This window comes from Triticum aestivum, chromosome 5A (assembly GCF_018294505.1).
Source record: "Triticum aestivum cultivar Chinese Spring chromosome 5A, IWGSC CS RefSeq v2.1, whole genome shotgun sequence".
Lineage (NCBI taxonomy): Eukaryota > Viridiplantae > Streptophyta > Magnoliopsida > Poales > Poaceae > Triticum > Triticum aestivum.
The window spans coordinates 708,082,561-708,109,110 of record NC_057806.1 but is presented as its reverse complement, the minus strand read 5'-3'; the positions used below and the strand labels follow the sequence as shown (position 1 = coordinate 708,109,110).

The window sequence follows — 26,550 nt, the reverse complement described above, 5'->3', positions numbered from 1 at the left end:
CCCCTGTTGCTCCACCGACGTACTCCTTCCTCCTATATATATCTACATACCCCCCAAACTATCAGATACGGAACCAAAACTCTAATTCCACCGCCGTAACTTTCTGTATCCACGAGATCTCATCTTGGGGCCTTTTCCGAAGCTCCGCCGGAGGGGGCATCGATCACGGAGGGCTTTTACATCAACACCATAGCCCCTCCGATAAAAGTAGAGTACCTATGATAAATAAAAATGTAAACAAGCAAGTTACGCTAGGCTATTTCGGCTATCACACATATTACATGGGGTACCGTCAAAGTTCGTCACGGGTGCTAATAAACAACGACAATTACAACAGCGACCTTTACATTTAAAATACCGTTTGTTGAAAAGTATTTTTGCCTTCATATTTGTGTGTTTCTTACTGACAGGCTTTATTTGTAGTTGGGATGTGCTTCGTAGGCCTTTTGCATCATTCTATAGGACAACCCGAGGCTATCGGATCTCTTAAAAACCCAATACATTTTCTAAATCAGACAAATTGAGAGAATGAACATGAAGGCTCGTGCAACTGTACATATGAAAAAGAAAATTTTACTATTTAAATTCAATTGAGCTTTTGACTTCTCAACATTTAAATGGTACATTGCAGCACTAGTATACATGTAATGCCCTAGAAAATGAAAATTCCCAACATTTAACTTTAGGAAAAGGTCAATTTGAACTACTCTGAAAATTCTCGGTCCCGAAAGTACTAATATAATTGGCACCAGTGTCTATCTGATCTAAAATACATGGCATAAATTGTTGATCAAAGGATCATTGCAAAGAATGTATCATATATTTTGGAACAGATAGAGTATATGTTACCATTGGTAGCTAGCTGTTAATTGACTGTCAATTGGCTACTGTAAAAGGCGCAGTTGTCCTGGTTACACATTTGTGCAGTTAAATTTGCACACCTATTACTTGTGCAAATATGATCTATAATACGTTTTTTTGGGCTTATAACAAATATTGATATAGGACACCTTTAGAGGACTAAAATGTTGTAAAATAAAATAAACTTTAAAATCATCACAGGCCAAATTTTAATAAAAAATGAATGTTACAAAAAAAACTTGGCAACTTATTTCTAGTTACAATCTCACATTTGTTTGGCTCATGTTTCACAAAAAAAAAAGAAATTCATCTTTAGTTCATGAAAGTGTACAACTAGGAAATAATAATCTATATTTTTTTAACCATAAACCAAAATTAACTAAAGTTGAAGCAAACGAGAAAAGTTGTCAGGAAAAAAATTGTTCTTCGCCCGCAGATAATGAAGGATATTGGAATTCCCGAATTCACATGGGATGTGGGTTGCCACCACAGGGGTTAACCAGTTCCTATAGACGCGAGTGCAAATGTTGTTATGAAAATCCTTTGATAATCAATATACCTTATGGAATTTGAAAGGGTAGACAAATCAAAACCTGGGCAAAATTTGGTCACTACCATAACCGAGATTTTTTAGGGGAGCACTTTGAATTAACTAAATTAATAAGAGTATATATACAATGGCGGCACAAAATATCCCACGCAACCAGTAGTGGCTCGAAGCACCGTTCAAGATATCTTCCGATATTCCGATAAATCGGCCGATTTATCGCTTACCGTGGTCTGACCGATAAGATAAACCAGCCGATAAATCAGTCGATATGGCGATAAATCGGCCGATATGCCGATAAACTGGCCGATTTACCCCTTATCGTAGGCCGACCGATAAGTTCCCGATAAGCGATATCCCCAACATTGGCTCGAAGGAAATTTAAGTTCTTTGTACGGAAAAAAAGTAAGTCATCCTAAAAAAGAAAGTAAAATTAGTCTCTAACTGTGACAATTTCTTCCCACGCAAGAAAAAAACTTTGACATTTTCTTGCGTGTATACATAGGAGCTTTTAGATAGGAAATATCTGAAGTCGTAATCAGGCTAAAGCTATGTTGGGTACACTCTTTATTGAAAGCGATCGTATCTACATACAGACATAGAAAACGCTGTCCACTTCAACAGCAGGACGTGAAGCACCGAACAAGTCACAACAGAGGCGTGCATGAAACGAGCCTCTCACCTGGGCAGGGGCCGGACGCATGAACCGTGCATGCATGCACGCATACCTTTTCTAGCTCCACCCGTCAGCTATATACACCCCGTGCTGCCCGCTCCATTAACATCAAGCAAGAAGCTCCATCATCCACTCTCCACTCCACTCGTCTGCCTGCACTGAGGTACCAACAACACCAGTGAAATGGCTGCCCAGAACAACAAGGAGGTGGATGCCCTGGTGGAGAAGATCACCGGGCTCCACGCCGCCATCGCCAAGCTGCCGTCGCTCAGCCCTTCCCCGGCCGTCGACCTGCTCTTCACCGAGCTGGTCACGGCGTGCGTTCCCCCGAGCCCCGTGGACGTGACCAAGCTCGGCCCGGAGGCGCAGGAGATGCGGGAGGGCCTCATCCGCCTCTGCTCCGAGGCCGAGGGGAAGCTGGAGGCGCACTACTCCGACATGCTCGCCGCCTTCGACAACCCTCTGGACCACCTCGGCATGTTCCCCTACTACAGCAACTACATCAACCTCAGCAAGCTGGAGTACGAGCTCCTGGCCCGCTACGTGCCTGGTGGCATCGCCCCTGCCCGCGTCGCCTTCATCGGCTCCGGCCCGCTGCCGTTCAGCTCCTTCGTCCTCGCCGCGCGCCACCTGCCCGACACCATGTTCGACAACTACGACCTGTGCGGCGCGGCCAATGACCGCGCCAGCAAGCTGTTCCGCGCCGACAAGGACATGGGCGCCCGCATGTCGTTCCACACGGCCGACGTAGCGGACCTCGCTGGCGAGCTCGCCAAGTACGACGTGGTCTTCCTGGCCGCACTTGTTGGCATGGCGGCTGAGGACAAGGCCAAGGTGATAGCACACCTCGGCACACACATGGCAGACGGGGCGGCCCTCGTCGTGCGCAGCGCACACAGGGCACGCGGGTTCCTGTACCCGATCGTCGACCCCCAGGACATCACCCTAGGTGGGTTCAAGGTGTTGGCCGTGTGCCATCCAGACGACGACGTGGTGAACTCCGTCATCATCGCACAGAAGTCCAAGGACGTGCATGTTAGTGGACTTCGCAGCGGGCCTGCTGTGGGTGGACAGTCTGCTCGCTCCACGGTGCCGGTGGTCAGCCCGCCGTGCAGGTTCGGTGAGATGGTGGCGGATATGACACAGAAGAGAGAGGAGTTTGCCAACGCCGAAGTGGCCTTTTGACCGATCCTCGCCAGCGGACAATAATGAACGTGCATGTGGTAATTTTCCTACCTCGCTGCTTGATCGCTTGCAATCGCACGCTCGTGGTAATTCTCCTACTACTACTGATGCATTTGAATTAAGCCATGTGATGTTTCTACCCAATAAACTATGTGTGGTGTTTACACGCGAATGTCTTGTATACACCTTGTATGTGCAAGTGCTGGGAATGATACTTTTGCTATATGTTCAGTTGCCTAAATTTTTATTTAGGTTCAGTTGATTTTTTTTCTATGTCATGGAACAACCCAGTTACAAAGGCTTCAATTAAAGGAGCCCACACCTTCTCCCCAAACAAAGAGATTAGGGTTTCTCTACCTCCCGTTGGAACTGCCGCCGGTCCACCTCATCTCCGTTGGCCCTTGCCGGTGGGAGGGCTCCGTTTTTTAGATGTTTCTTCGAGTTTTGTTAGGGTTTGTGTTCTGGTCAGGAAGACGAGACGGCGGCGGCGATGAAATAAGGTTCTCCCCGCTTAGCCCCAGTCCTGGTGGTGCGCCTAGCATTGTCGGTGGGCTGTGAAGATGTGTCTTCAGTGGATCTGCTTGTCGTTCGTTTACATTCGTTTGTCCTCAGAGTGTATCTTTCCGATCTACGTTACTCTTTATCGGCAGTGGTTGCTGTTCTGATCCGCTGGTCCTATGAGACCTTAGCACGACGACTTTCCAACTCTTTACTACAATAAGTTTTGCCCGGCTCCAGCAAGGGAGGGATGGTGACGGTGGCGCGCCTTCAGCTTGTTTCGGTGCTTCTAGTCGTCGTTAGGTGGTCTACGGATTTGAGTGTAACTTTTATTATTTTTTATGTTCGTTGTACTGCTATGATTAAAAATGAATAGATTGGAAATTTTCTCAAAAAGAAATAATTAAAGCAGCCCACCACGTGTAAAGAGGCTGGTTTGGTTAATACTGGACCGTAGAAGACCACACAATCCATGTATGGCTTATATATACAAGAATTAAAGTGGCTAAGCTAGCCCACACCATGTGCGTTTCACATTGTAGCCCATGCTTCATCTCTAATTGACATGTATAAGCACGTAAGTTTTGGATTTTCTCCTTTGCAACTTTTTTTACTGCCTCCGTTGAGAAATTACGTGGAGATGTCTTACAACTACGGTAGTCAGTTTCACTTTGAGAAATATCTCACCCCGGGTCCCACGCTCACCGCTTATCTCACCTCATTTTTTTTTCTTTCCCTTCTTACCACCCCTTCCTCTCCCCTAACCCGTTCCGGTTTTCATCAAAATAATTCCCAGCCCTGTCGCACCTTTCCTATCCACTTCATCCCCACCGTGCCGCCTCTCCGCCTCTACCTTCCGTCCTTGGCTCCGACGGGGACCGCTTATCTCACCTCCTTTTTCTTCCTTCACTTCTCGCCACACCTTCCTCTCCCCTACCCCGTTCCGATTTTCATCAAAATTATTCCCAGCCCTGTCGCACCTCTCCTGTCCACTTCATCCCCACCGTACCGCATCTCCTCTTCTACCTCCCGTCCTTGGCTCCGACGGGGTTGGCCACCTTTGTCTCCGGTGCGGCCCTCGTAAGCACCTCCTTCCCTTACACTAGCTATCTTGATCTCCAGCGTGGTGTTGGCCGTAGAGGTGGGCCATGCGCTGTCAAGCAAACCGAACATAGCGATTCATGTGCCCTCGCAAGTGACCCCCGTCCACCAGCCCACACCATCGAGGTCATCGACGCTCCACCTGACGTGTTGCCCCACGATAACGAGAAAGGCCAAGAGCACACGCGTTGTCTGGTAGGTTGACCTCCGCACCGCATGACAGAAGGACGTTGAGCTCAACGATGATGCGGGCTGGTTGGATGTGCTCCTCGCCTTGCTGGCAGTGGCGTAGCCAGCCCGATTTGTCAGGGTGGTCCGGTAATAGAAATATTTACACAAGTTTTGTTTTATTTTAAACGAAATGTTTTTTACTACACTATACATAAGCTATGGGGGAATTCCAGGGTGGTCCATGGACCACCCTGGCCACCCCCTAGCTACGCCACTGCTTGCTGGTGGTTCTCTTCCCACGGTCCAAGGCGGCGCACCTATTTCTGACCAGGAGCCGGCGGTGGACAAGCTCGCATCCATGTTGTGCTCTAGCTTCACGCTACTCTTCTCCACCTTTCATGGTTCCACTATTGGCATCCGCTTCGCTTGGGCCCTTACTTCGCCTAGCTGCCACTACCTTCTACCATGCCCGTTTACCCGACCACGTGAAACATCTTCATTATGAACTGGAAGGTATTCTTTGGACGTCATGCTGCCAGGCTGTTCTCCTGACCGAAGTATTTTCCAAGAAGGTGATTTAGGGACAATTTTTATTTAGTTTTTTTATGTAATATAAATTTTTTCTGTTGATTCAGACTAAGTGGATATTAGTAATTAACTATGATACTTCATGTGGTAGCGACAAGAACTTACTCGAACCTAACTTGTGTCTTCTCATCTTATTTTTGCGATTTATTTGAAGCAGATATAAGGAGGAACATTCAACTGAACTGAAGTGAGGAGTCACAACTAATATCCTGGTTTCAGGTGACGACCCTTCAGCCATCCACTCGAATCATTTTGTTTTTTTGTGTCTATTAAACTCAAATAATATTTTTAGAACATATCCTTTACTGGTTATACCGTATCAGATATATGGAGAGAAAGTTCATATGCGCATCAGCTATTCAGATTGTTTGCAACATGACTTTGCCCGTCATTTTATTTGGTTGAGATTACCATGGGCACATCTTGCTTTGTTCACTAATACAAATTTTTATCTTTTGCGTGATGGGGTACTATCCTTAAAATGTGTACTAGGGATATTTTCCTTTGGTTCGAAGGAAGCTCCATTTTGTACAAATTTTGGTTGTACCACACAATTTACATATTGTGAGTATTTTGTTAGGAACACCTTTGAATTGAACATTTATGATATATAGCTAAGTGTTTGTAACGATAGGTGAACTGTTTTCTGGTATCTTTCAGTATTTATCTATGTTCAATTGGCTTGCACATTACCAACTGCCATCTCGCTTATCCACTGTCATCTTTTTTCCCATGAAAAACAACGCAACCATGCACACCTACTTCACGACAGGCATCGCGCCGCCGCGCCTTCTGCCTGCTAGTAACTGATTAGTCAACCAGAGCATGTAATGCGGGGAGCTCTTAGGTGCCTTCAACGCCGGAAAGTAAGTTGGCGTGCTCATAGCAGAGTTCGCTCCCCTACCCCCCTTGCTTCGCTCACCTAGTTTTTTTCTTCATTTTTTGTGCTTTTGATCTGGTAACTAGGTGAGCAAAGTGTTGCCTTGATTCCTAGCTCTGAATCCTCATATAATATCAAACGAAATAGGACAACAATACATATTGCATAACAAGGTCCACAAAACACAAATAAACATAGTTGTTGCAACAATAGTGCTAGGAATAGGCTCCATTTATCAGTAGATTCTTGCTAAATCACTTGTTAGAGTGATAAATCAGCCCAAATGACAAACCGTGAAAATAAGGCATAATCTTATCGGTCACCCCAAGAGTAGCGATAAATCGCTGAATAGGAAGATTTTTTGAACAGTGATTTACGTTAGCACTTTCTTTCTTTTTCGTTTCTTTGCCCCTCTAATTCCTTTTTGGTTTTCTGTATTAGGTTTTTCGTTTCTGTTTTTTTCGATTGTTTTGCTTTTCTGTTTTTTCTATGTATATGTTTTCTATTTTTTTCTCTTTTTTGTAGCATATGAAATCATCCTTGTGTATTAAGAAAATGTTCATCGTATATTAAGAAACTTTTTGCTGTATATTACAAAAAATCCCCCATAGTTTAGAAAAATGTTCAACATATATTAATTCTTTTTCAGTGTGTTCATCGTCTTTTTACAAAAATGTTCACCGTGCATTGTAGTTTTTTATTGTATATTTAAAAATATTCAACATATATAAAAAAGTTCAATGTTTGTTTAAAAATTGTTTAGTGTATATTACAAAAATAGCACAGTATTAAGAAATGATTGGGAAATTCAAAAATGTTCATATTAAGAAAAATCATATGTATATAATAGTCGAAATAAAAATCGTCCAAAAAACCAGAAGGCTCAATGTTTGACGCCAGCGTGCGTCCTGTAGGAACTCTCTGTTATGTGGCGTGTGTGCAATGCATGAGTGTGCATTGCGTATTGTCTGTACACAGGTGAGAGAGGGAGAGAAATGATGGGGATGATATTATTGATATGAGCGGCAATTCAGTTTCAATATGTCAATAGATGACCAATTTCTAACATGGATGAATATATATGCAACTTAATATTATATGATTGTTCTTCTATATTGTTAATTAGTGCAAATTCAATGCATTTTGCGTCAATTCCTTTTGTCATTTTTGTTTTACATTTTTTGTTTTCTTCCTTCTTTTAGGGTATATAAGGGCCATCAATTCATTCTTTTTTAAATATATTTTATAATTTCCTTTTTATGCTATTATTTCAATCTACACCACTTCCTGATCATTTGTTCCTTAGATGAATTTATATCTTAAATAAATCTTTCTTATTATATTTTCTAGTTAATGGTTTGTATGTATTTGTTTACTCGCAAGGAAAAAGTAACTCACGTAAAAAATCACCTATTTTCTTGCCTGTGGTAATGCCTCTTCTTGTTTTTTTCTTCTTTCCTCGATTTTCTGGTCTTCAGATTTTCTCCTATATTTGTGTTAGCGCCAGCTGTTTAATATTGTAATGGTGTGACACTATATAATTGTGTGTTTGGGACTTCAAATAGAATTCATTCTATAATTAATCATTAAACCATAAGTATTATTAAAGGTGCACAACTTACGCTTGTTCTAAGTATGTACAACACTGGTCTTGCCTTCGCCGCATTTCATATAGCATGAAACGACAACGCTAGAAAAAAAACTGAGTGACCCTACTAAGAATTTCAGTTGCCTGAAGTTTAGACGGTCCATGATTGATGAATTTTAGTTCACAAAAGTACCATGTATTTGTTGTCATACTCGTATGGGAGACATAGGGAGATCATTAGGCAGAGTAGAGGGGTCACACACAAGAAATGCGAGAATGGGCGGAGGGCCTTAAACACCGCCGCATAAAAATCATGTAGGACTTCATGTTGGATCAAGACAAGTGCAACTTACAACATATACGCAGACACAAACGTATAAATGACATAGATAGTTCCTGCAAAAATGTGTAAATGACATAGAAAGAGAAAAGCTGGCATATATGTGCGGGCCAGGTACCAGACACGTTTAGGGTGGAAGACGCTCCTCTGACAGTTGAACCGACCGTTGTGACATCATAAACTTATTTTTGCACAGTCTGGTTATGTTCACCTTGGTCCTAGAGTCGTTTGGTGATCCTTTGGGAAATTTGTAGATATCGGCCCAGAGGGTTTGGTTTTTAACCTTTTATCTTTGAACTCTAGTTAGTATTTTGTTTGTTGTATGGGAATTTATGGGTCTTATCAAGTTCTTGCCCTGTAACGGGTGTTTTAATGTCGAACACCACTAGCGGGTTTTCTGATAGTGCCCCAACTCGCTCTCTCTTTCCCTTCCCCTGTGTTGATTTGTAATCAATGGAAATGGAGACGCCCGGTTGGAAATTTTAAGAGCACAAACCAACGAAACTTTGTGCACCGTCATACATTGTTCCTCTAATGACCCAGAGTTCACCAACATAATAATTGGAATTGTTGTTTGTACATCTTTGCATTCATGCATGCTAAAAACCGGATTTTTTTTTGCCACCAACCAACTATGTTGTGCAATTGATTGTGTATTACATTGTTAGGGTAAGATGGTCATGCGTTGAAGCTTCTAGAGACATGGCACCGCACTAATTAAAAGAATAACATACAATATGACAAATAACGAGTTGACTGAAGTTTTGATACGAACCACCGATGTATAGGTCTGATTTCAATAAAGAAACCTTAAATATTTGTAGACAAGGAGATAGAGAAGGGAGGGGTGCGGAGGAAAGGAAAAAAATGGTAAAAAAGCTTTTACATGAGGCCGTAGATACCAATTCCACTGGACTTTCATCTTAAATAACAAGGCTTTTACAACCAACCTAAGACACCTTACAGGAAAAATTCCATACAATAATTTTTTTCAAGAATTACTTTTTGTACACATTTGCTTTTTATAGTTTACATTGCGTGCCAATGCTAATAGTGCCAAATTAACTCAAATAGTAGTTCACAACATGCTAGTTATAATATAAATGGGCTTGCTAAAACTCAGTCGACTGAAATTTAACGAAGTCCTATTCAACCTTGCAGCATTTTGTCCCATTGCTTGCAACTTTTTTTCTGTCAGTTTGCAACATCTGTCATGCTGATTGTAGCATGTTGTCCCTCGTCGATTGTAGCATGTCATCTGACCGGTCACAACATCCTCCATTGACGGTTGTAGCAACTTTACTCGGAACGGTTGTAGTATAGGTTGTCGTTGCTTGCAGTACTGTTGCAACATTTTTCATCGCCATTCGCAGCATCTAGCACCACAACTACGCTGACGTCATTAGACTGAGACTTGACTGAGTTCTAGACAGGCCGTAATATAAAAGCTCTCCTGAACGAAAGTAAAAAAGGCAATCACATGGTACTCACTCACACATCACATCTTTGTGAAGAAAAAGGTGGAAGGTAGATGTTGGACGCTGAACGGGCATCACATATGCATGGGCGCCAAGCACGGCCTGTCAAAAAAGACGCCCATGAGTCATTTCACACTCTTCTCTTGACAATCACGCTGGTTCCATGCATTGCACTAGCCAGCACCGTTGGGCAACGCGATCAGTGTGCTGGTGTCCCTTGGCTTGCCACCCTATATACTAGCTACTGCGTACTTGATTCTTCATCCTTCATCGTTCACTGTTCTAGTCTTGAAGAGAAGAGATGGACGGATCCACCGTCAACCGACTCGTCATCCTGTTCCTCCTCGTACTTGTCCTCGCCACCAGCAACAGCGAGCATGGACACGCAGGAGCCGTTGATGCGGGCAACGTCGTCGTCGTCCGGGTCCGGCTAATCGGCCGCGGCCCGGATGACAAGACCACCGTCGCCGTGCAGAGACACGACCTCTCCTTCGCCGGCTTCACCGATGGCAGCGGCCATTGGCACGCCTTTCCTGGCCTTGAGCATCTCTTCCCCACGTCCACGACGCTCCCATTCGGCAGCAGCTACAGCGACCTCATCGGCGGCCTTGCGAACCTGCCGGGCGTGCCGCTGGGGCGGGAGGCCATGCTGGAGGCCATCCGCGTGCTCGCCGCCTACCGCCCCGGGGCCGACGTGCAGCCGGTCAAGCGGGCGCTGGCGGCGATGAAGGTTGTGATGTGCGAGGCCCAGCGGGTGAGGCCCATCAAAGAGACCCTCAACGACGGATGGGACACCGGTGCCCGCGTCGCCCCCGAGCACCTGCCCTACATCGAGCACTGGGACACCATGTCCTATGAGATCCTCCGCTCCAACCTTATGGGCAAGTGGGACGGGCCCTTCACCAAGATACTGGAGACGGAAGCCAACATCCGCAGCAAGGAGGAGGCGCTCGCCGTCGTCGGGGTGCTCCGGAGCGTCGACTTTGAGCAAGTGATTGAGGCTCACGCTTCCCCGATCTAACCTAGAGTGAACCTTCGTGCTCATATGCATGCAACTCGTCTATCGCAGCTTCTGGAGTCGATGTTTGCTTCACGTTCGTCTTAATTAGCTGGTGGGATAATATGCATGGTTTCAGCTTGCTTACACAAGTATGTTGTTTGAGGCTTTCAGCCCAATGTCTCAAGTAATTTATATTTTCAAATCTATTCAGAAATGCTAAAACTTCTGCAGTCCAATTTACTTGAGCAGCCTCGCCTACGTACTAATCATGCTGCTTAAGTAGACGCTATTTATGGGCGACATGCTGAAACTCTGATAGAGATAGGAATACAACGAAAAATCACATCAAGAGGGTATTATCAATGCCACTAATTTATTCCTTCGTAAGAAACTTACTTTTGCAAAAAATTGACTACATTACCAGAATGACGTACTATTAGGCCGTCGGCATAGGCTAGTTTCCTGTCGGGATAGGCCTATGCCGACGGCACCCAGAGGCTGCCACGTGTCCACATGTGCCGATGGCCCAGCCGTCGGCATGGGCACCCAGAGGCTGCCAGGTGTCCACATGTGCCGATGGCCCAGCCGTCGGCGTAGATTCAAATCGATGCCTACGGCCTAGACGTCGGCATATCTACCTGTCGCCTAAGCCGATGGCCTACGGTCGGTGTATATGTAAAACTATGCCGATGGCCTTGCCGTCGGCATAGGTGACACGTGTCGCCCACTGGTAGCTCGACACTACCCTATGCCTATGCCAACAGACATCATCGGCATAGGGTCGTCGGCAACATTTTTGTCGACATACCCCGGGAGGCCGTCGGCATAGATACCTATACCCAGGGCTTCCGTACGGCCATCGGCATAGATTTGCCGTCAGCAAAGTTCCATGTCTGACGGCGGCTGACGACGCCATCGTCAAGTACGACCCAACTAGAAGGAGCCACGTGGCACAAGTATGTTGACGGGTAGGCCGTCGACATATATATGAATCTACACATGTGCCGATGGCCCAACCGTCGGCGTAGATTCAAATCGGTGCGGAGGACCTAGCCGTCGGCATATCTACATGCCAGGACGCGCCCAATGGGCGCCATGTTCGCCTATGTTGCCGGCCTACCCGTCGACGTATATGTAAAACATTGCCGACGCAAGGCCGTCGGCATAGGTGACACGTATCGCCCACTGGTAGCTCGACACTACCTTATCTGTTTTTTTTCTGTTCTCTGTTTGAATTTAATTCAATTCAAGTACACAACAGATATATATGATGAAATAGACATACACATCACATATAGGTATGATCCTCACAACCACCACCACCACCATCACAACAACATAAGTATATGTTCACAACCAACACCACCAAACCATCACATCCTCACAACCAACACCACCGACAAACATAAGCAAAATCAGAAACAACATAAGCATCTAAGGAAGCACACAAGTCATCTAAAGGTGCATAAAAGACCACAAGTCATCTAAAGCACACAAGTATAACATCACCACCACCGCCACCCACAGGCTTAAGCGCCAAGACGTCCACCACCACCGCCAAGTCCGCCAAAGCCTAGGTCGTCACTGCTAACGGCAGCGCTACCGCCAAGACCGTCATCGCCTCGGTGGATCGAAGTGACCGAGCTCCATGACTCGGGAGTGATGCGAAGACCGGCACCACCACCAACAGATGATCCACCGGTTCCCTGGATGTTTGAAAAGACATGTTCGGGGGATATATGATTGTGTTGAATAAACGGTAAGCGGTGGTTGGATAGTTTGGGGATATACTAACCACCGTAGTCCCCAGGTGCTGTGCCAGAAATTCCTCAAAGGTAAGCAGCACTGGTTGTGGTCCGGCAGGTGGTGGTGGTGGTTCCATTACAGGAACCATGCCTGCCGCCATGCTCTCAAAAATGTGTTGCATGTTAATTGACAAAGCAAACATGAATGTCAGAAGAAATGAAATTGCAAATATGGAAGTGAAATGAAAGGAGCTAAACTAACGCGCTCCTGGACGGCTGCAACTGTCGCGCTCCACGCCATGGTCTCCTGGCGTGTGTAGTCCATGTAGGCCTACAATATGACATGATGGAAGTCATTAAACATCTCAATTCGAAAAAACAAAGTGAGCAATGAAGATAAGAGGGAAAATACTTACAGAGTGCCGTTTGGCTAGGAGGGAGTGTGACTGCGCACTGGTCATGGTCGTGCTCGTGAGCTGGCTCGAGCTCGGGTCGGTAGCTCGGAGCTGTGTGTAGGGGATAGAAGGAGTGACCACGGCATCCAGAACCGTCTACCGACCATGAGCCTTAGGCCCCATGCCCACCACCACCCTATCGTCCGGACCCGTGCGATGTTTTGGTCGCATAGCTACACCCCGAAGACCCGTTGACCAGGAGGTCTAGCCCTTTCACTATCGCCAGATGGGCTTTGACCAGTGGACGCTTCCACCTGGTTACATTAGGTCGGCCTATAGGAACACCCCCGAACACGGTCTGGACCCAACCCACCACTACATTCCCTCCGGTTCTACCTGACACGCACGATTCCCCCTCCAAGTCATGGTGGCAGTGCCATCCGTGGAAGGGGGCCACACCCTGGAGCACCAAGACATGTGTCTACGCATGCCACATGACTTTCACACATGCATGAGGACCTGTTCAATGTTTTGGTCACGTAGCTACACACCAAAGCCCCATTGACAAGGAGATCTAGCCCTTTGACTATTGCCGGATGGGCTTTGACCAATGGAAGCTTCCACCTGGTTGCGTTAGATCGGCCCATAGGAACACCCCCGAACACTGCCTGGACCCAACCCACCACTAGATTCCCTACGGTTCTACCAGACGCACATGATTCCCACCTCCAAGTCATGGTGGTAGTACTTCCACACGCGTAAGAGGGCCCACCGCAAGACCTGGCGGCATAGCTGCCCCCCAAGTACCCCGTCCCGTCTAACCCTCACACAGTCGTCCGACGGATCTAGGCCTTTGACTTTCGTCGGACGGGGTTTGACCGATGGACCTTTTCACCGGGTTGTCATAGCCTAGCCCATAGCTACACCCCCGAACACGGTCCGGGCCCAACCCACCGCAAGATTCCCTTTGTATCGGCCCAACGTGGTCGTTTCCCCCCTTTATGACACGACGGCAGCGACGTCCGTGAGGGGGGTCACACCCACGAGCCACGTGATGGGTGCTTGCACCTGCCACCACGCTTCCACATGCGTAAGAGGGCCCACCGCAAGACCTGGCGGTATAGCTACCCCCCAAGTACCCCGTCCCGTCTAACCCTGCCACAATCGACCGACGGATCTAGGCCTTCGACTTTCGCCGGATGGGGTTTGACCGATGGACCTTTTCATCGGGTTGTCATAGCCCAGCCCATAGCTACACCCCCAAACATGATCCGGGCCCAACCCACCGCAAGATACCCTCTGTGTCGGCCCGACATGGCCGTTTCCTCCCTCCGTGAGATGGCGGCAGCGACGTTTAATTTGTGAGGGGGGTCACACGCCGGAGCCGCGTTTCGGGTACTTGCACCTGCCACCACGCTTTCACACGCATAAGAGGGCCCACAACAAGACTTGGCAACATAACTACCCCCAAGTACCCCGTCCCGTCTAACCCCGACACAGTCGACCAGCGGATCTAGGCCTTTGACTTTCACCGGACGGTGTTTGACCAATGGACCTTTTCACCGGGTTGTCATAGTCCAGCCCGTAGCTACACCCACGAACACGGTCCGGGCCCAACCCACTGCAAGATTTCCTCCATGTAGGCCCGACGTGGCCGTTTCCCCCCAACGTGAGATGTCGGCGGTGACGTCTGTGAGGGGGGTCAACCAATATATAATTTAGGTATGTTTTTTGTTTAGATAAGGCACATTTAAGTTAATCAAATTTGTTTAGAAAAAGGAGAAAAATAAATAAAATATAAAAAAATAACACAAATTGATGACGACGGCAATGCCGTCGGCATAGCTACGCCCCCGGCTTAATGAGGGCCTCAGATCGATGACGTGGTAGAGGCCGTGGGCCAGGCCTATGCCGACGGCAAGGCCGTCGGCATATCTATGCCACCCTAAAGACTGATGAGGGGCTCAGATAGATGACGTGTCCCGTCCCCTGGATCAATGACGTGGGTCACTTCCTATGCCGACGGCCCCGTTAGAGCCATCGGCGTAGATATGACATTGTCAAACGCCCGTCGCCCACTGGGTAGCCGGGTCCACGTATATGCCGAAGGTGACCGTAGGCATAGAGCTAGTATTGCCGATGGCCGAGCTATGCCGACGGCACCCGTCAGCACATGTTGACGTATGCCGACAACTTTTCTACGCCGACGGCTTGACCTATGCCGGGTGCCGTCGGCATAGTTTAGGCCGTCGCGATTTGGGCATATTCCGGTAGTGATCATAGGTTTATTCTTAAACATTTTGAAAAAGCGCAATATTTGTGTATATTGTGCGCAACTTATTTTACTGTTTGTTTTAGATCTTATTTATTTTCTTAATGGGCAATAGCAATGCCACTAATTCATTATTTCTAAACCGAACCAATTTCATACTCTGCCTCGCTCAAGCCCGCTCCTAGATCATGGGGGGCGTCCTCTATGGCTATCTTGATAATTCCATCGCCAGTGGTTAGTGTTGTTAATCCATACATAGTCGTATTTGTAGGTTGTTGTTACCGTATCTTTCATTCAATATGTTGTGCAAAGTTGCACGCATATTTTTCTTTCTTTAGGCCGTAAACCCATGTTGATTTAGAAGAAGGATAAGAATCTGTGTGTGATATTACGAAGGAAGACATAGCCTTATATACACAGGAGAGCACGCGCAGGTGCTGGGTTGGTTACAACAGAAAGGAGCTAGTCTCCCGGAGAGACGTGTGCTAGCTACGCGGGGCGCGGCGTGAGGCCACGATCACCGCGTGGTGAGCGTGCGGCACGGTGCGGGCCGAGTCGGTGTTAGCCGTTTTCCAACAGCCCCCCGCAGCCGCAACAGGGTCCTCGACGATGTGGAGGCTGGACCTGAACTCGCAGAAAATGGCCGTCGGGAGGCCCTTGGTGAAGACGTCGGCGAACTGGGACGTCGAAGGCACGTGAAGGACACGTACGTCACCGAAGGAGACGCGCTCGCGATCAAAGTGGAGATCAATCTCCACATGCTTCATGCGCTGGTGCTGTACCGGGTTGGAGGAGAGGTACGTAGCGCTGATGTTGTCGCAGTAGACGATCGTCGCGCTGTCCGGTGGGCGATGAAGCTCGTGAAGAAGTTGACGGAGCCAGCAGGTGTCGGCGACGGCGTGGGCGACAGCGCGGTACTCCGCCTCGGCGCTAGAGCGCGAGACGGTGTGCTGGCGTTTGGATGACCACGAGACGAGGTTGTCACCGAGGAAGACGCAGAAGCCCGACGTGGACCGGCGCGTGTCGGGGCAGCCTGCCTAGTCCGCGTCGGAGTAGGCGACCAGGTTGGTGTCGTGCGATCGCCGGAGCCGGAGGCCGAGATGAGCAGTGCCACGCACATAGCGCAGGACGCGCTTGAGGTAGGTGAAGTGGCTCTCGCGCGGGTCGTGCATGAAGAGGCATAATTGCTGGACGGCGTAGGCGATGTCGGGACGAGTGAGAGTGAGGTATTGCAGGGCACCGGCGAGGCTGTGGTAGAGGGATGGATCGGAGACGGGCGGTCCGGCCTGGGCGGAGAGCTTGCGCTTGGTGTCAGCGAGCGTGGCGATGGGGCGGCAGTTGCTCATGGCGGCGCGTTCAAGGATCTCGAGCGCGTACTGGTGCTGCGAGAGAAACAGCCCGTCCGTGGTGCGGTGCACATTGACACCGAGGAAGTGGTAGAGCTCGCCGAGGTCGAACATGGCAAACTCGCGGTGGAGCGCGGCGATGCTGGAGCGAAGCAGGGCGGTGGTGCTGGCGGTGAGGAGTATGTCATCGACGTACAGCAGTAGATAAGCAGTGGATGTGCGGCGGCGCAAGATGAACAGCGAGGTGTCGCACTTGGACGCGACAAAGCCGAGCGAGAGCAGGTAGGCTGTGAAGCGCTGGAACCACGCCCGTGGCGCCTGACGCAGGCCGTAGAGGGAGCGGTGGAGCTGACAGACGTGCGTGGGGTGGTGCGAGTCGACGAAGCCGGATGGTTGTTGACTGTAGACGATCGTGTCGAGGTGGCCATGAAGAAACGCGTTCTTCACGTCCAGTTGATGAACTGGCCACCCCGACGAGACGGCGAGGCTGAGCACCACGCGAACGGTCGCCAGCTTCACCACCGGGCTGAATGTCTCGCCAAAATCCACGCCGTGCTGCTGTGTGAAACCACGGAGAACCCATCTGGCCTTGTAGCGTGCCAGGCTGCCGTCGGGGTGGAGTTTGTGGCGAAAAATCCACTTGCCCGTCACCGTGTTGACACCTGCAGGACGAGAAACAAGAGACCACGTATTGTTTTGCAGCAAAGCATCGAACTCATCTTGCATGGTGCGGCGCCAGTTGGGGTCTTTGAGGGCCTGTTTGTAGGTGGCGGGGATGGGTGAGATGGTAGGCGAGGCAGGAACGGCGGCGAGAGCAGCGGGGGAGAAGAGGTTTTTCGGCTGAAGGAAACCAGCTTTGCCCCGGGTGTGCATGGCGTGATTATTGCGGCATGGGGTAATGGGCACGACGCGCGGTGGGAGGGGTCGGCCAGGTGGCGAGGTGGGAGGGGATGGCTCCGGGTTGCTTCGGGAAGTGGCCGACCAGGTGGATTCGGTTGAGCTGGGATTGGTGGAGAGAGTGGGGCCAGGGTGGGACCGAGCGGATGGTGGAGTGGTGGGCGCGTTATCCGCGGGTGCGAGAGCCGAGGTGGGGTCGGGCTGGTGGGTGGGTTGGGGAGCAGCCGCGGGAGGCGCGTGGTTAGGCGGCGATCCCGAGGTAGGTGCGCCTGGATAGTACGAGGTAGGTAGGATTTGCATGGGATTTTCCGTGGCACGTGAAGAGGGTGTGGCCGGGGTGTAGGGAAACTGGTTTTCGTCGAAGACTACGTGTCTGGACGTGATGACCCGGCGAGTGCCCAGGTCAAGGCAACGGTAGCCCTTGTGTTCACGAGGGAGACCGAGGAGGACGCAGCGGCGCGATCAGGCTGCTAGTTTGTGGGGGGAGGTGGCGTAGAGGTTAGGGTAGCATAGACAGCCGAATGTGCGGAGGTGGTCGTAGGTGGGGGCGACACCGTGGAGCATGAAGTAGGGCGTGTTGTGGGCGATGTCGCGAGAAGGACGAAGGTTTAAAAGGTGCGTGGCGGTGTTGAGGCTCTCCACCCAAAACTCGGGCGACATGTGTGCTTAGAGGAGGAGAGTGCGCATGATATCGTTGGTGCTGCGTATGGCGCGCTCGGCCTTGCCGTTTTGTGGTGAAGTGTGAGGGCAAGAGAGGCGCAAGGTGATGCCGTTGGCAGAGAGAAAAGAGCGGAGGCGGGTGTTGAGGAATTCTCCTCCGTTATCACACTGGATGCACTATAGACAGAGATGAAACTGGGTGAGAGCGTAGGCATAAAAGCGTATAAGAATATCGGCAGCTTCAGATTTGTGACGCAAAGGGAAAGTCCAGGAGTAATGACTGAAATTATCCATTATTATTAAATAGTAAGCATAGCCAGAACAGCTAGAGACAGGTGATGTCCACAAATCGCAATGTATAAGTTGAAAAGGAGAAGTAGTAAAGGAACTAGAGGAGGGGAAGGGTAGCCTGGGCTGTCGGCCGAATTGGCACGCCTCACAAGTGGCAAAGGGGGGTAGGGGTTTATTACATGAAGAAATAAAATGAGATAATTTGGCTAAAGAAGCACGACTAGGGTGCTCTAAACGCCTGTGCCACAAGTTGCCGATGTCGATGGAGAGAGCCGTGGGTGATTCGCCGAAGAAAGGATAAAGCCCAGTGGAACTATTTGACCTCATGAGAGGGGTCCTGCTCGCCAGATCCTTCACAAGAAAGCCATGTGGGTCAAATTCAACTGAGACAGAATTGTCAATAGTAAATTGTCGTACAGAGAGCAAGTTTTTGACAACAGAAGGGGCGAAGAGAACATGATTAAGGGAGAAAGGGCGAGGTGGTAGAGAGGCGGTGCCCGTGGTAAGGACAGGCATGTAGGAGCCGTCACCAACTAAGATAGAGGGATACTTTGCAGAAAAACGAGACGTGTCCAAGTTACCCGCATTGTTGGTGATGTGGCTAGATGCGCCGGTGTCCAGGTACCATTCGCCGCGCCCCCCGGAGCCTGGATGGACATGTTGGACATGGCGGCGTTGAGCATGTGGCCGGTGTCCCATGAAGTAGGCGGAGGCGTGTAGACGGGCGGGGCGCCGTAGGTTGGTGGTGCGGCGCCGTATGTCGGTGGGGAGTTGACATTGTAGATCATGGGGTAGGCGTGGTGTGGAATCCCGGGCCATGGACCGAGCACGCCGGCGGCGTTCAATGGAACCCACTGTGCGCGGCCGGCCGGTGGGAAAGGGGCCCCACAGGGCGAAATAGCCCATCCAGGGTTGCTGGGATGGAGACGGAGGCGCTGGAGGCCCCCCACGGCCACCGGAGCCTCGACCGCGCCCGCCGCGGCCACGGCCGCGCCCGCGCCCGCCGCGGTCAGAGGGGCGATCGGGCTGCCGCTGGATTGTGCCGCCCGTGGAAGCGGAGCCGCCTCCACCGCCGCTGGAGCCGCCGCCGTGGGTGGCGATGAGGGCGGTAGCTCCCTCCGCCCGGGCGCGCGCATCCAGGCTGATTTCCTCCAGCATCAACCTGGAGCGGGCCTGGACGAAGGTGGGGAAGGGCACCTGCATCGGAAGCAGGGACGCCATGACACCGAACAGAGGAGCGAGGCCGCGGATGAGCTGGAGAGTGAGGGTCTTGTCGGTGACGTGCTCATCAAGATCGTCGAGGGAGTCCGCGAGCGCCTTGAGGCGCCTGCAGTACTCGGCAATCTTCATATCACCTTGAACGGTGGCGCGAAACTCGGCGCCGACGTGGATGGCCCGTCCCGCGAGGTTATCGCGGAAGAAGGCGTCGAGGAGAAACCAGGCATGATAGGCAGTGGAGTCTTGGGCAGAAATGACATCGTAAAGTTCATCCGTGATCGTACCGTAGATCATGAGGAGGATCTGGAGATCGTCGTGGCGCCACTGTGCAGTCTGAGTGCGCGGGTCGAGGTTGACGAGGACGTGGCTCTCCACGCCCGACTTGCGGAGGATGAAGGACATGATGCGCCTCCACTTGGAGTAGTTGCCGCAGACGGCGTCCAGCTTGAAGTCGATGTGGGCGCCGACGTTGACAGCATGGATCGAAGGTGGCGGCGCCGTGGAGGACGACGCGGCGTCGGAGGTCACCGCACCGAGCGGTGCGATGGTGAGGTGCAGCGGAGCTGTGGCCGGAGGGGCGCTCTGGACGGGGGGTGGAGCGGAAGTAGTGGGCAGCGGAGCAGTAGCGCTGGGGAGGGGTGGGCTGCCGGAATTGACACCGGCGTCGGTCTGCTCGCCGGCATCTGAACCCTCGTCAGAGGCATGGGAACCGGCCATGGGGTACAGGGAGGAAAGATGGCTCTGATACCAAGAAGAAGGATAAGAATCTGTGTGTGATATTACGAAGGAAGGCATAGCCTTATATACACAGGAGAGCACGCGCAGGTGCTGGGTTGGTTACAACAGAAAGGAGCTAGTCTTCCGGAGAGACGTGTGCTAGCTACGCGGGGCGCGGGGTGAGGCCACGATCACCGCGTGGTGAGCGTGCGGCACGGTGCGGGCCGAGTCGGTGTTAGCCGTTTTCTAACAGATTTCTGGACCCATATTTTAATGGTTCTCTTGTAGGTGATGTGAAGGTTAGCCACTGTGATTCTGCTCTTGAGCGGCCATTGCTGCACTTAAGGTATGTTCTGCCTGGTGCTACTAAATGCTATATAAAACCTATAGCTGTGCAAAAAATTTCTTGATATGCAAATAATCCAGTTAAAATAAATGGCTTGCGCCATCTGGCATTACATGACGACATATCAAACACTTTGACGCATAGGATAGTCTATATATGTATTCCCTTCAGTTATCTCATATTTCCAGTAATGAAAAAACTCTTCACTTTGGGGTTCTGGAATAATCTTCAGGAAGTTGGTGACGAGTTAGTAGAACTGATGGAAATGTCGCTTTTATTAGACAATGACATGCCAAAGAGGCCACCGCCTGATGTAGTATTTGGACTTAAACTATCTTATATGTACAATAACAAGATTTGTCGCTTCGGTTTTAGAATAATCTTCGATAAGTTGGTGAAGAATTAGAGTGAAAGTTACGCTCATGAGTAGTATTTGTTGTATAGACGTCCAATTAATTCTTGAGATACATTAGAGTAATGGAACTACTTTAGTCAAATACATGATCCACTGATTGTTGTAGTGAAATGTCGCTGTAGCTATTAATTTGCAGAATCTTGCACGACAAACTATAGGCATGTGATCTCTATCGTGTCCCAGTAAATAAAGAAAGTTGGAACATGTGCCTTCAAATTTTCTATTTATATACAAAAACCATGCATTGGTACATATGAACCATATGAATAGGACTGGGGATCTATTTTTTTTGTCATGTCTACGAGTTTTCTGTTATTTCCTCTCAGTGTGAATAGGTAAATTTACTTTTTTTAACCGCAAACCACAGGACAATAGTTCTATGGTATATTTTCATTAAAAAAACAGTATGATACAAAGGGAAAGGAGAAAATAGAAGCAAAAGAAAAAATATCTAGCCTAATGGGGCAGAGCCCTTATCCAATTTCAGTTTTTGGCAACATGAGAATCATTTCAAAATTATCTGGCAGCCATTGCTTGAACAAGGTGGAATGCTTGTCTTTGATCTTGTGTTGAAGTAGTTGAAGATCCTTCTTTAATTCAGGCCTCCAATTTGAGACTGTCGGCTGGTTGTTTCTGAAGACCTTGCCATTTCACTTTGTCCTGGATTAATAGCGGATTACTAAAAAAACAGGGCAGGTTATTTACGAAAGTATTCCATTTACTAGACTGGATAATTTACACGTTGGCAAGGACTTATTGCTGTAGCCTGGTCATAATTGCTCGGCGATTTTCCCAACCCAAATCCAGAACTGCTTCATCTTTAGATCTTTTCGTGCTTGATGAAATGCCTTAGAGACTAAGCTATGCACTTTGTTTTTCTCTGTTCTCCTGCTCACGGATTAACCGATGGCTGTAGGACCAAGAGAAGCATTAGGAACTGGTCCGCACTGTCTTCCAGTGTATGTGTACACACAATTTGCTTTCCTTTTCCTTTTGCCCTTTGTATAGATGATGTGGTTGAGTTACAAAGCCTCTTCTTGCAGTGTTGTCTGCAAGGCCGAAGAGTGTGAGCAATTTCATTGAGGCTGATGCAATCTTTGGACTGGTAGTGACACTGGTGCCTGTTTATCCCATGACTGGTTCTTTTAGCTGAATATTCATACACTACTTGTTTGTATTATGTATTCCAGTGCAAATTATGATTGTTGCTAAACACTTATGTGTGTAACTGCAGATGACTATCTGTTCTAAAAAAGTGTCACTGCACTACAACAATGCCAGCATGCATTCTTTTTTACATCTAAAATTTATTGAATTGTTCATCTTCTTTCTCCTTTGTTTGTCACTAAGATTCTTCTATGACCTCTTTGAGGACATCAACTAATCTTCATGTCGCAGTTTTTGTTGAAACATTTAATAGGTGCTTCAAGAATAGCATTGGCGTTTTTTGTCCTAGCATGTAATATCTTTTTGATACACGGGTCATATAAAATCATATGCAACTGCCCAATGTAAAAAAAATAATACTTGAATCTAACAAGGCTTTGAATCTAACAGGAGATTTGGATGATCTGCAGTCAAAGGATACCATCAAGCAAGTGGACACGCAAGGAGGGTTGCCCTGGAGCAGAAGTAGAGGACGTTGCCAGTTGCATCACTCTCTGACCTGAAGCCCACCTTGGCATGGATGTGACCAGCGTTAATCCCTAACATTGGCAAGCACTATAATATAAGGTCCTTCTGAATCTTTTGTACCTGCCAAGACTTATTATTTAACTCATGTGTATATTATGATTGTGTCATCATGTCTATGTATGACAAAGAAACCAATTTTTATATGTATCTGAATGCATTTTATGTAAATACTTTCCCATTTATGAAAGCTTTCAACACTCCAAAATCAGTAGTATTCCAAACCCATTATCATATCCGATGGACCAAAACGTTGGGGACGGCACCCTCGCGCCAAGGCGCGATACCAATCTAGTAAACATAATTCCTCTCAAACCTTCTCCCTATCTCAAAAAGTCAAATATTTGGGGTGATTAAACTTTTGCTCAGCTAGAGGATGCCCTAACTTAACACCCTAAAAGAATCAACTACAGTTTTTTTAATAAACAAACACGTTTCAAACACTCATTTAAACAACTTAATTGCATTATTCGACAACGCTTTCTCATTAGCATCATACATCACATAAGTAACAGTCCATTCCTACTACGTTTGCCTCATACATAGCATAATTTAAAATACATAGCTTAAGTCAAGAACATTTTTCTAATACATGTTTAACAGTTTCTAAATACATGATTAACATTTTTAAAATATATATTTGGATTTCTATTGTATTCTTACACATTGTACATCTCTGGTATATATCAAAAATATATTTTATACAAGCTTAACATGTTTCATATCCTTGCTTAACATTTTCCAAATATTGTTTTTTACACCCCTCAAAACAACTTATATTTTTTTGATGTCTACTTTTTTTTGTACAAATCATACATTTTTATTAAACACCGGGGACATTTTTTTATAAGTTATGCTATCAGAATATTTACACTGCATTAACAATTTTCAAATTTTATTTTTTGAAGTAAATTAGTTTTAGGAATAGATACATTTTTAATATATATGAAATATATAAATTAAAGTAAAAAAGAATGAAGAAACATGGAAAAATGAAACTAACCTAAAATTTGGACAGGCCCATTATTTGCTGTTGGGTGGGCGGTCCTTTAGCGAGACCTTCTATGGTCTCGCTAAAAGCGAGGCATAAGTGCTCCCCTATTTTGGTTCTCCTTGTGCATCAAATTGTTGAGCTTACTCAATTGGCACTCCCTCTTGGGCCTGCCCACTTCGGAGTTCCCTCAAGCTCCCTCTATGCGAACCATTTTCTTTCCTTCGTACTTGTTCTTTGTTCTTTGATTTTCCAACTCAATTTTCTTTGAATTGCATTGTCTTGTAAGGCATGTCCAAAGCGGACCCTCAAATCTTCGCTATATGTTCGAACTACTGTCTCTGAACCACTTTTGCCATGTAACGAGAACCTGTATATGTCCTCTTAGCAATCTGGACGTACCGATCGTTATCCAAGAGACAAACATGGGGAGCTATGCCGGAGTCCAGACAAGTACTTGAGTAATTACAAGCATGGTCCCTCTCTTCTCTCTCTCTCCACCTAAGCGCACATGCATGGTCCCCCTCCCCCTCTCTCATGCCATGCGGACAATAAACTACAAATATCTCACCACATGCATGGCCCCCATCTAGTTTTTCTCCTCCCATTGGATGCCTCCCTCCCGCATCATATATGCGGATCTTGTCGGGATATAAAAATAGACAAATACCGGAGACATTTGCAGGTCAGCTTTGGAGATGCCCTAACAACACAAGAAAAGAAGTATGGGAATGCGTGGGAAGATTTAGATTTGGTGTGTGACGTGTGTAAGGGCAAATCCAATGCATCGGCACATTTTGTCCTCGCACATCCCTTTGGGTCGAAACAGACAGAAATATCGGCCCAACATGCTGACGCCAATGGACGAGTGTCCACTTTTTGTTCACCCGTGACCCATTTTCGGTCCAAATTTGGAACGGCTTTGCACCGGCGCGGACACGGCACGGCCGCGTGTGACGTCCGTCTTTGTCTTCCCCGTAGCCCGCCCGCCGGGGTACATCGGCCATTCTCCCCCTTTCCCATCCACAACCGAGACACCCGGCCACCCCGCCATCATCGCTGACGGTTGAACGCTACCCAGGCTGCCGCTTGCACCCACACACCTCCCCCAGTTGCACACCGCACCCGATGGCCGCTCTTGCGGGCGTTAGTGGTCTTTTTTCACGTGGTTTGCAACCTATGAGATTTATATTTGCTTGAAAACTATGTGATTTAGACTTTGGGCAATGTTCATATTTGTATGCAAAACTTGTGTTCAAATATGGCCGCATATGGGCCGCGCGGACGAAGTCCGTCGGCCGATTGGGCGCACTGATCAGCAAAACACGGACGGGGCCTGACCCGCACAAAGGCTCGATCCAAGACAAAAAGGGATCAAATCGGTGACCGTTTACGTCGACTCGTTGGAGATATCCCAAGGCCTAAGCCCTCTACTCTGCCTAAGGGTCTCACATATGTCGTCTCTCAACTTGACAATCGAACAAAGGTACTTCCGTTCCTGAACGAGTGTGACACCGAATCCACTAATACTATTTGTGAACTGAAATTCATCATTGTCAACACTTCCACGTACAGGTTTCAAAAAGAAAAAAAACAACTTTAGCTAGATTTCAGTCAGATGAATTTTTGTTTTGTGGTCAACCGATTTTCTGGCCCTTGGATTGTGCTTTAAGATTTGTCTAGCTTTTCTTTTTTCTGCCATGTTTTGCTGGTGGTATTGAGCTGTTTGGATTCGATTCCTATTTGGGTCAGTCGATTTCCTTCTTGGGCTGGATTTTGGTGGGCGCATGCTTTTTTTCATGTGTTTGCTTTTGTTTTCTGCGCGTGTATGCTTTAATTTTTTATTTTTCAGTTGAGTTTTTTTACGTGTGTTTTCAGATGTTGAGTGCGTGAAAATGTATAGATGCAAGTACTACATGTACAAATACATTAGAGTATGAAGACTTCACTCTTATATATTTATTCTACATATCATAAAAGTGTATTTTTTGTGCTAATTGTGTGGAAAATTTTGTTTTTTTTTTCATTTCATATATTCTTTAAGGGTAATACCAATGCTAATTGTTTTGTGCTATTTTTTGCTAATTAAATACATTTTTCTATTGTTATGTGTATCTATGCATGAAAGTACTATACAATATGTGTGTAAATTATACTAGACTGCTAAAGTTGCATTATAATGTGTGTATTCGCTGCATATTATAAAAAATGCAATTTCAGTGCAAAGTTGTGTGCAAGTTTTTTCTTTAATCTCTTTCTTCTTAAGAGTAATACCAATGTCACTAATTTATTCTCTCTTAGAAAATTTATTTCTTTTATTATGTTTAGTTCTTAATTCATTTCCTGTTTTTAAGGACGATACCAATGCCACTTATTCATTCCTTGTCTAAAAATTTCATTTCTATGTAAAACTCACTATAATGTGTTTATTCTTACATAACTAAAAAATTAGAATTTATGTTTAAATTATGTGCAAATTCTATCATTTTGTTAGTTCCTTTCTTTTTAAAGGGTGGTACCAATGCCACTATACTTCATTTCTTCTTAGAAAAAAATTATTTTTATTTTTGTGTTTGTAAGTAAGTATACACGCAAGTATGATACACCGTGTGTGTAAATTATAGTAGAAGCAAAAATTGCATTGTATACACT

At 47.4% G+C, this 26,550-nt stretch overlaps 2 protein-coding genes across 2 annotated transcripts; both read left to right on the top strand.

The window, feature by feature from the left end:
• The first annotated feature begins 2,184 nt into the window (after positions 1–2,184).
• LOC123106177 (probable nicotianamine synthase 2) lies at positions 2,185–3,500 on the top strand. The gene has a single exon (XM_044528402.1). The coding sequence runs from the start codon at positions 2,268–2,270 to the stop codon at positions 3,267–3,269; it is 1,002 nt and encodes a 333-aa protein (XP_044384337.1). The 5' UTR covers positions 2,185–2,267; the 3' UTR covers positions 3,270–3,500.
• A 6,669-nt stretch (positions 3,501–10,169) lies between these two features.
• Positions 10,170–11,127, top strand: LOC123106178 (60 kDa jasmonate-induced protein). The gene has a single exon (XM_044528403.1). It carries the CDS (start codon positions 10,215–10,217, stop codon positions 10,932–10,934), a length of 720 nt encoding a protein of 239 aa, XP_044384338.1. The 5' UTR covers positions 10,170–10,214; the 3' UTR covers positions 10,935–11,127.
• Positions 11,128–26,550: the final 15,423 nt, after the last annotated feature.

What these genes read in the sequence shown, in the direction of transcription:
- LOC123106177 (XM_044528402.1), top strand. Translation starts at nt 2,268, where the DNA reads ATGGCTGCCCAGAACAACAAGGAGGTGGATGCCCTGGTGGAGAAGATC.
- LOC123106178 (XM_044528403.1), top strand. Translation starts at nt 10,215, where the DNA reads ATGGACGGATCCACCGTCAACCGACTCGTCATCCTGTTCCTCCTCGTA.